The 10960-nt window shown below is 46.0% G+C and overlaps 1 protein-coding gene across 1 annotated transcript in view; it reads right to left on the reverse strand.

Moving 5' to 3' along the window:
* The window catches only part of TMEM232 (transmembrane protein 232), a 123818-nt gene that overhangs the window by 20279 nt on the left and 92579 nt on the right, over positions 1-10960 (reverse strand). Inside the window, exon 11 of the mRNA XM_019532464.1 lies at positions 827-1005. Within this exon, the coding sequence (XP_019388009.1) occupies positions 827-1005 (179 nt within the window). The remainder of the gene's footprint in view (positions 1-826; positions 1006-10960) is intronic.

The following is a 10960-nucleotide window of genomic DNA, read 5'->3' on the forward strand; positions in this document are numbered from 1 at the left end:
ATGTCCTCCATAGGAGGTCTATATTGAGCAGATTCTTTTTGGTATTGGGTGGTGGAACCGGAGCGTGCTCCATCCACTCCATGCATTGACCTGGTATTGCAGTGCTTCCAGGACCGGTGCAAAAAAACAGGAAAAAAAAAAAAAAAGTCTTTCCTTTCTGCAAGTTCTGGTGTTTCTAGGCAATATTGTAATGCATCTGATAAACAATCCTGTGCCACTGACTTCAGTGGAACCTTTAGAACTGTTCCAGGTGAGGTATATGGCACCTTAGAAAACACCTTGTGTTATTTAGTATTTTTTTCTATTTAAGTTATTATATAGAAGTTATAGAAGTAATATAGAAGTTATCATAGCAGCTTGGGTTGTTTTGTTTTCTTTTGTTTTAACTTCTATCTGTCCACCAACCATCATCAATGTTGGCAAAAAATCAACCACTGTTAACAGTTAACTGCTTGCCAATGCAACAGAAGGAGAAGTCAGTATCTGGGTGTTATTTTAATAGGATAGTAGTATATTAAAAATTCAACTAAAATGTTAGTTGGTATTCTTTGCCACATCACAACAATTTAAAATAGGTCATTTTTCACTTAAAAGGAAACTGTTTTGAGCCTATTTTAAATATAAAATGTTTATCTTTTTATAAGTATGACATGAAGCAGAGAACACCAGCATTACTAGACAGTGGCCTTTCTAGCCATGGAGCAGAGGTTATTTCTATAATTGGAAGCATCCTCATTTTTCACTCTAAAAATAAGTATTCAAATTATATTACAGTAATCTGTCTGCACTAGTAATAATCTGTTTGGTTACCAAATTTTATACATACCTCAGCTACTGTTACAGCTGTTAGGATTCTGTCATCCTTTATACTGTTCTTTTGTTTCTGTAAAGCTTTCCACATTGTATTCCTTAATTCTTCTCGGCTCACATCCCCACTGAGTTCACTGCACATCATAACTAGATTGTGAACCAAACCATATCGAATAACCCAGAATAGATCTTCACCTGCAAATAATTACATTTTAGTGTGTGCCACATGTAACAATTTTGCTATCAGATTAATGTATTTTAGGAAGAGACAAAGAAACAGAAACCCTTTATTAAATGCAGAGTTATAATAATACCCATAAAGTAAGCTTTAGGTTTTTGGTGGGGAGAGTTGCAGAGAATTTGGCTTAGTGAATTTAGACATTGTAGAGTGGATACTTACTTGTGTAACAGGAGAATCAAATCCTTTAGCAGATGGATTTTGTTGGCATGTGATACTATAAATGAGTTTGTGGGGGGAAACGGTGTATTTGTGTGAGGGAGGTGAGGGAGAGGAAGAAAGGCTCAAAGGGAGCTTAGATGATGCTTTTGCCTGTTGTTAATGGAAATAAGTGTAAAACTCAGTATCCCAGGCTTGCAGAATAATTTGATCTCAAATGATCTTAGCAAACTGTCATTCAGTTCTCACAGAAAATACAGCAGTTCCCATTTCAATTCAAAAGAGAAAGGGGAAGACTTCAGATAACAGACGAGCTTTAATGAGTCAAAAAAACAAACAAGTTAAGTTAGTAGTCATCCTTAAACATTTCTTCTGTCTTAGGCCCCATGTATGTTACACTTAAGGCATGATTAACCAGTTCATATGCCTTAACTGGTCACACAGCCACATGTTCAATTAATGGCATGATAAAAAGAGGAATAAGTTACCAAGTTATTCCACAAAAGATGTGTAATAACTTTGTATCTGTTTCCTATCACTGCCATTAATTGAACATGTGGTCAGTTGAGGGGTGAATGGAGTTCTCCCTCCCCACCTCTTCCCATGACTCAGAGATCTCAGCTGCTGTGGTCTCCCAGTCGCAAGGGTGTGTGAAGCCTCCCTCTACAGTTGGGAGATCACAGCAACTGCAGCCTTCCTGTTGCAGGGACCCCTGGGGCTCCCCTGAGGCTGAGAGCCTGGTCAGTTGATCCAGGCTTGCACCCAGGGGTGGTTCAGGGGGAGCCCAGGATCAGGTTCCTCCTGCACTAGCAATAGAGAGCAATGGGATCTAATGCACAGTCCACACAGTTGTGCCTCCTGCCATGTTCTTGTGCCATGGCAGGAGGTGCAATTGCATGGATCATGCATTAGAGCCCATCATGCCATTACCTGCATGTGTAGAGGGGCCCTCACACAACACAGTATTTCTAATGTCCCCAATACTCTCTTGTACTTAATATATGTAATACTACAAAATATTGAAGTATTTGTCCTGAAAGATGCTAAGTCCTGAAAGCTGTCAAACAATTTTAATTTCCACTGAGGTCAACAAGATTCAGCATACTTAGTAACTTATAGAAGGTGCTTAGAACTTGCTGGATCAGGAACTAAGAGTTTTTAATAGAGGCCACTGTGTATTCATATTGCACTTAAGGAAAAGGGAACTGGATTACTTTTAAGGCATCTTCCTAAAAAAAAAAAAAATCAGAATGATAAATATTTAATAAGAGATTTACTTGCCTGTGTTTGAATTTAGATTAATTTAGCGTGAGTTTTGGAATAAATCCAAAATTCTGCAGGCTGTGTTTCACAAGGATAAAATATGCATACCTTAAGGAGATCAGCATAAGTATCATTCTTCATTTTTTGCACACTGGTCCAGCAAAACATTTAGATTTACCGTACAAAATATAAATCTACAAGAATCAACCCATCTACATAAATAATATTATGCCATCATTCTGACTAGCTTCAGCAAACATTATTTCCATTTTTAAGTTAATCATTGTAGTTGTGAGCAGTACTGTCGTTCATATATATTTGTGGTCAAGCAGAATGTCCAAAAGCAAACCAGGAGCTGTTTTTCAGTTTGAAGATTGCTAGTTGCTAGGAGAGAGTGCTGTAACCCAACTGGTTGCCACTGTGGGGAACGCTAACTTGAAGGATAGTCTCAGAGGTTTTAAAACTAGCAGGAAAGGCAGAAACCAAATTCATAAGATCCCAAATAACTCATACCAGCATGGATAACTTCATACCTGGTCATACCTCTAACGCATTGAGGTATGACTAGTGGACTTGGAGACATAGGGCACATCTACACAAGATGCTTTACTGGGCAGGAGGGCAAATTACTGCACAGTAAGTGTCTGTGTCTACACACCACATGCCACCTCATGGGGCTGCAGCTGGTCCGAGGGGGAGACTGTGGACCTCATCACACTGTGGGGCAAGGCCAAGGTTCTCACCAAGTTTGTGAGGAGTGAGCACTCCAATGTGCATATCTATGATGGCCTGTCAGGCCTCATGCAGGTGTGAGGGCATGACAGGTTGGTGCACCAGTGTTGCATAAAGGTCAAGGCCTTGTGGGCACAGTGGGTCACTGCCCCTGACCACAACTGCCAGTCAGGGGCTGCCCGCAAGTCCATGCCCTTTATGGAGCAGCTGAATGATACCTTCGCACCTCAGCATCCCAAATTGAGCCATGCTGGGTACTCCAGCACGGGTGACCTGCCCAAGCCTCTGCTGCAGCCTGGCACCCTCAGTGATGTGTCACTGCAGGAGGGCCCCTAAGCCCCTCATCCCACCAAGCGCCCCACCCACAGCCTCCTCCAGCATCTCTGGGAGCCCTGGCCAGTGCCTGCCCTGTTAACTCTGTGTGCTCAGCCCTGCCCCCTAGGCCAGGCTGGGAGCAGCTCCAGCTCCTCCCTGGGCAGCCAGATGCCACACCGCTGCACATCAGGAAACCACTGGGAGTCTCACAGCCTTGCCACCAGTGGACACTGATTTGGGATGTCAGGCATGCCTGCAATGGCCACCTGTTAAGCCCTGCACTGGGAGGAAGGCTCTCTCTGTCCCTGCTCAGGCCCTTAACCCTGTCCTCCCCTCTCCACCTGGTCCAACTGTACCCCCCTAGGGCCTCCTCCTATCCCTCACCACAGCATGCCGGGAGGCGGGAGAAGTGTAAAACTTTTTTGAGCAGCCTGTGCCATGACCAGTTGGTGGACATGAGCCTCTCACATGCTGAAGAATTCATCAATTCTGGTGGCAATGTCTTTAGCTGCAGGGGTCAGGAACGTGTAATGCAGCCACAGTTAGCCTCCAGGCAGTGACAGAGGTTGCAGGGCAGGGTGGGCTTGCCCTTCACACTGTTAAAGCTCAGAGACCCATGCCAGGTTTGCAGGGCTTCATGGTAGCTCAGGTGACTGGCTGGCTTGCAGGAGAAAGGTAGAAGGGGAGGGGAGTGGCTCTGGAGACATAGCAGCAGGTGCTGCCAGGAGCCAGGCTTGTTCTGGCCTGGGAACAGGGTAGGAGAGGAATGGGGGAGAGGAGGTTCCAGCAGCTGCCTGTGCCAGGGCCTGCCTGCCTGACTTACCATGGTCTGTGGGCACCCATGCATGCATGCCCCCTGGTCTGAGGCTGGGCACTGCACAGCATCCCTGGTACATAGCATCTTATCTCAGAAATGTTTCAAACTCTCACAAACATGTCACAAACAACAACTTTCTCCTGGCTCCATAGGCCCTGCAGCTGCATACAAGGGAGAGGCACCTGTTGGAAGCCAGGATGTGCTGGGGTCCTGCAGATGCATCAGCTCTGGCAGCGCAGAATGCAGGACTGGACCCAGTTCCTAGACCACCATGGCTGAGGAGCATCTGGAGGACTCGCAGACTTGGTGGGTGGAGGACACTGCCTACAAGGATGCCAGGGACCACCGCAAGGAGGCAAGGGACTAGGTAGACCAGAAGCTTCAGGTCCAGGAGCCTCTCCTGGAAAAGTGGCAAGTGGAGGTCCTGGAGCAGCAGGTGTCCCCTGGCAGCTGCCTGCCACCCAGTAATAGACCCCCCCACCACGGGCCTGGGCTGAGGTGCAGCAGTGTCTCCACTGCCTAGGAGCCCCTGCCCTGTCCGCTTCCCTGGGTTCCCTGCCACCCAGCCCCCACACCTGGGCCCAGCCCCACTGCTTGCCCTGGATCCATGTGGCTGCAGGGCAGGAGCTACCTGCAGTGGGGCCAGGACTGTGTGCAGGCCCTGCTGGCCCAGTCTGCAGGAGGGGGAGATGGGTGCACCAGCAGAGTAGTGCCCCCTACCCACTGACCTCATTGGGGGAGTGGCCAAGGGCTGTGGTGCTTGGCTTCTGTTTCCAGGCTCTGCCCCCTGGGCACCCCCCCCACAGGTCCCCCACCTCTGGGAGGGCACACACACAGCATACACTGTAAATAGTCTGCAAGAGGGTATTTTATTGGTAGTGGTTGGGGTGGGTGGTGGAGGGACTCTGTGGGCAGTTGGGGAGGGGGAGGGGCTCATGCAGAGGAGGGGTGAGGGAGGGGTTCTGTTGTTGGGGAGGGAGGATAGGGTCTGTGTTTGTGGAGGAGAATAAACTGCTTTTCTGAGAACTGTCCATTGTGAGCATGGTGCTGGGGGTGCACGGTGGGGTGGGGGTCCACGGGCAGTTGTCCAGGTGGGCTCTAGCAGGGAGTACAGGAGAAGTTAATCAGCCAGCAGCTCTTGTACCCAGTACCCTGGCCCCCACTTACCCAGGGCCTCAGTGGGAAGGACCTGCTGCTGTTACTGCCAATGCAACTGGCACTTCTGGTGCCTGGCATCCTCTGCCTGCTGTGCCTCCTCCACCCAGGTCTCACAGAAGAGTTCCCCCTGGGCCTCATAGATGTTATGCAGCATGCAAATTGGGATGATGACCCAAGGGATGTTGGTCTTGGTAACCTCAAGGTGGGCAGTGAGGGTGCACCAGCATCCTTTTAGGTGCCAAAAGGTGCACCCCATGAGCTTGTGGGTCTGGCCCAGGCACCAGTTGAAGAGTGCCTGGTGAGTATCCAGCTGGTCAATGTGTCCAGCTGGCTATATGAGCCAGGGGAGGAGCAGGTAGGCAGTGTCCCCAGTGAGAAATGGTGGGACCACCACTGCACTCAGCTGGAAGTCTAGCACCCCTAGCATGAAGTGCCTGCTCTCCACTTGGACTGGCAAAGAGGAGTTGCAGAAGATGTGGGCATCATGGGCACTGCTCGCCTAGCTGGTGCTCACATTGGTGAGGGTGCCACAGTGGTCCACAACAACCTGGAGCACAATGGAGTGGAAGCCCCGCCAGCTGTAGTAGGGGTGGTTGCCAAGGGACAGGCAGGTGACAGGGATGTGGGTCTCTTCCAGGGACCCAGTGCTGTGGGGGAAGCCCAGCACATGGAACCCTGCTACCACTGCTAGGGGGTTGTGCACACAAAGCGTGGTGTGCCCCAGCTCATCCTGGATGGTGCTGCACATCTCCAGAATGGCCTCCTCAGCAGTCACTTTGCCCAGGCTGAAGAGGTGGCTGATGTAGTGGAGGCTGGCAGGAGTGGTCAGCTTGATCAGGGCAATGACTAGTTGGGTGTCCATGGGGAGGGGCTACCATATGGTGGTGTTCTGCCACTCCATGTGTGAAGCTCCTGGAAAGTGGCCTGGGTCATCCAAAAGGACTTGAGCAACTGCTTGTCATTCTAGGTTATCCGGATGATGTTTAGCTGCCAGTCCTGGCTGGATGTCTGGGCCTACAGGCAGCTGGGCTTGAGACCCAGAACAGGATGGACCGTGCTGGCAGTGGCATCCAGGAGCATGTTGTTGGTGTCCCTGCTGGGGTCCAGGTGGCAGCACGAGGCCTGGGTGATAGTAGCACAGTGGCAGGAGATCTAGGTTGCCACAGGGAGCCAGGCTGGTTGGCCTTGCCACATAGCAGGGCCACCAGGGCCGAGACTGTCCTGGGCCAGACAGTGGTTCCCATGGTAGGCCCACAGGGCCAGCACAGTGGCCATCAGGAGCCCAAGGTGATGGACGTCACTGCCAGGACTTGGGGTTGGAGTAGCCATGGTGCAGTGGGTAGAGGCCGTGGTGACAGAACTACTGCATGCAGCCACTGCGCTCTGCATGCTGCTCTGGGCCAAGAAATCAGGTGGCCTGGGATCAGCATATGGGACTGCCTTTTAAACATGGCAGCTGGAGCTTCTGGTGGCAGCAGGAAGCTAGTGCAGGGCCCTAGGGCATGGGAGCAGACTGCTGTCATGAGCAGCAAATCTGCTCCTGTGCCACTGTACATGTAGATGCCTGCTCAAGGTGGGTTTACTCTAGATTTATTAACTCTAGGGTAAACCCATCCCATAGCAAATGTGCATGTAGCCACACCCACAAAAATCTATTCTGTCTGATTTCCTTAACTCCAGTAGGGAGCTAACTAGTTATACTGAAGAACCTGAAGCCAAGGACATTTAGTAGTCTTGTAAAAGAAAGTATTCAGTAAATCTGTTCTTTCAGCCATGAATTATAAAGTGAAGGTACAAATGACTGAAAGCAAACACAGGATATATGTAGAAACAAATATCTGGTGTGACTGATAATCATGTGGAAGGATCACAAACAAACACAAGAAGATTAATTAGGTAAGAACTAAAGAGGTTATACAGTTCAAGAATGAATAAGTGAGACACACAATCCAACTCTATTTTTAGAGAGCATTTCATACAAACTATATTGCCAGATGCTTTATAATTTAAATAAGACTATGTAATATGAAAAATAATAAATGAGAGCAGTGAGTGACAGAAAGTAAGATGTTTAGGAAAAAGAAGTGATATGAGCATTTGGAAAAGATTTTCAAACAGAGAGCTTAGTGATAAGCATAAAGATTTTTTCATATGGCAGGAAGGCTCTCACACCCACAGTGTCAGACTGCATGAAGAAACAGAGATGAGGTCAAGTACAAGATTGAAAGGAGGAGAATATCAGAGAATCAAAAGGAAAATGGTCTATAAAGGAGCTGAATGAGCTCCACAGAAGTTTTAAAGTACATAGAAGGAAATTTTAAACTACATCCTGAAATGAACAGGCGCCAATAGACTGACTGAACAGTTCTTTCCACTGGTAAAGAGCTACTCTACAGCTATAGGTATTGGATCTGATCCAACAGCAGATCTTACAAAGTGGCTATAAAAAGGAGGGTAGGTAGTGAGCTCAGATTGTCAAAGGGACAGAGTAGAGTATTTTGAATGTTTAACTGTGAATTAACATACCTTTCAGTAAGTTTATATTTATTTAAATGTCCAATTATTTATTTTTATTATTTTGCTAACTATAAGTGAGTTTTCTCTGGGAATTTACATTAACATAAACCAGAAATGCATAAAGGGTACCTATACCCACACATACAGTAGTTCTACTTGAAGAGTATTTTCAGTTCAGAAAGATTCTGCAGGGAACATTTGAACATGTTAGCTATAGAAATATATACTGCTGCAGACATCAGAGGTGGTAAAATAATAGACATTTTTTTTCAATAACTATAATATTAATTTAATAGCATCTGTTGAATAATGAATTACCTGATTGGTATATATGCAGCAATAGAGTTTTAATGTGATGTTGGGTACGTAGGATTCAAGTTTAACCATTGCTTGTTACAGCAATGTAGGAAGAGAGGGCATGATCCTCTCCTTGCCCTCCAAATGGTTTGGAAAATAGAAGGTCTTGACTATAAACTTCTGGAGGCTGGTGTGTGTGCTACCATAGTAGTAATTAACAGCGAATACAATGGTTTGATAAAATGAAAATATTTGGACATCATCTTGGATTCTCTATCAACATGCCTCACTTTCATAAAAGATGATGAAAAGTGTTGCACACAAGCCCTTTTTCTTTATATGCTTGAAATCTTTGTTCAGTGAGAAACAATATATTATAAGGACAATACGAGAGCCATCAATCTGAATGCAGTTTGCTTTAAAATTGCAAGATAAATTACAAATCATAAAAGCATCCAGCCAACTAGATTCTAGCAAGTCGCAATTCCTTTTTAAAAGCTATTGATGATTTAACAAGTGAGTCACATGGCTCATCTCATGTTGATTTAAACTCTGCTACAGTCTCCCCAAAGAAGAATATTTGTGAGGAGAACCTATTGCACCCAAATGCCATGTAGTTAACAAAAACAAAAAAATCCCCCCAAAAAACAACCCAACCAAATATCTGTTTATAAAGACAGATGGCAATATGTTAGGATTGTCATAAAAAGTGGACTGCAATCTAATAATCATGTCTAGACATTTTGCTGAGAAACCTGACTGTTATAAAACTACTCATCCAGGTCCCCTGCAGCAACACAAGGCAGTCTTCTGTTCTGCTTTGGGTGACCTGGTGGCAGCTATCAAAAAATGTTGCTTTAAATATATGAAAGGAAATATGCCCCTGACAGCTCAGCAAGTGAATATTCTGGCAAAAATGTAAAAAGCCTCGGCGACAAAAGTCCTTAACGACAAGAAGAAAGAAAGTGAGAAAGAAAAACCATTAGGTATACAGGGAACTTGAAAAGGATGTTCTGAGTTTTCTGGTTTTTCCTTTTTTGCCAGAGTTTCAGTTCATTGCTAATTTAGCATACATGGAAAACAAAAATGTAAAAGGTGATTCAGAAACAACCATATCACTCAAATGCAATTAAAACACAAAAGTCAAGACACTTATTTATCAAGTAAATCTTTAATAAGTAATATTCTTCCATCTACTGCCTTTTCTGGCAATGAAAAAGGTTGAACTGTTACCAACTAAGTTGCAAATATTGCTTCCTTCTTCTAATGTAGGATGAAACAGATAACATGGCAATAGACTATCTCCGTCTTTATGGAAGGCAGCTGTACTGTCTTCAGCAGGAGCTAACTTTATGCTTGTTGTCACTTAAAACATTATACTGATGTTTGTATTTGAACATTACAGGGGAAAATAAATATAGAATATAGAAAAGTATATATGGTATGATAAATATAGAATGATAGAAAAGTAGGGCTAGAAGTGATCTGAGAAGGTCATGTAGTCCAGCCCCCTGCTCAGGGCAGGGTCATCCTTGACTAATTCATTCCGGTCAAGTCTCTGTCTAAACTACTTTTTAAAATTTCCAGGGATGGAGCTTCCATAGCCTCTCTAGATAACCTGTTCCAAAGCTTAAAAAGCTTCCTAATCTCCAACCTAAATTTTGCTGTAGTTTGACACTATTTCTGTTTCTTAAAGTGAGAGGCCTAAAATTGGACACAGTACTCCAAGTGAAGCCTCTCCAGTGCTGAATAGAGCAGAAAAATTCCCCACCCCCCCTTGATTTAGAATCATAGAAAATTAGGGTTGGAAAGGACCTCAGGAGGTCATCTAGTCAGGCGTTGTCAATGGGCAGTACTTGGGAAGGCCCTAGCAGTATGCGCAGGTGGCACCCACCACCCTGCATCACCGCCTCCCAGGAGCAGGGCCAGAGGGAGGCAGAGGGCAGTGGCATCCCTCTGCGGGCTGCACAGGTACCACCCGACCGGCCAGACATGGGACTGGGGAGTGGGAAACTAACACACAGCGGCTACTGCCATCACCCACCACCCCATGCTGTCACCATTCCACATCCAGCCATGCACCACCCCCTCCTCCCCACTCCACGTCTGGCCACTGGGGATAAACTTTTTAAAAAACGTTGAAAACCCCATATCTAGTCCAACACCCTGCTCAAAGCAGGACCATCCCCATCTAGAACATCCCAGCCAAGGCTTTATCTACCTAGATCTTTAAAGCCTCCAAGGATGGAGATTTCACCACCTCTCCGGGTAACCTGTTCCAGTGCTTTACTACCCTCCTAGTAAAAAAGGGTTTCCTAATATCTAACCTCAACTTCCATTGCTGCAACATGAGACCACTGATTCTTGTTCTGTCACAACAACACCAGTCTAGCTCCATCCTCTTTGGAACCACCTTTCATGTAGTTGAAGGCTGCTATTAAATCCCTTCTCACTCTTCTCTTCTCCAGACTAAATTAGCCCAGTTCCCACAACCTCTCCTCAGAAGTCATGTTCCCCTGTCCTCTAATAGACTCTCTCCAATTTGTCCACATCTGTTCTGTAATGGGGGGCCCAAAACTGGACACAGTACTTCAGATGTGGCCTCACCAGTTCCAAATAGAGGGGAAGAATCACTTCCCTCAGTCTGCTGGCAA

Source organism: Crocodylus porosus, unplaced genomic scaffold, assembly GCF_001723895.1.
Source record: "Crocodylus porosus isolate Cpor-Errol unplaced genomic scaffold, CroPor_comp1, whole genome shotgun sequence".
Taxonomy (NCBI): Eukaryota; Metazoa; Chordata; order Crocodylia; family Crocodylidae; genus Crocodylus; species Crocodylus porosus.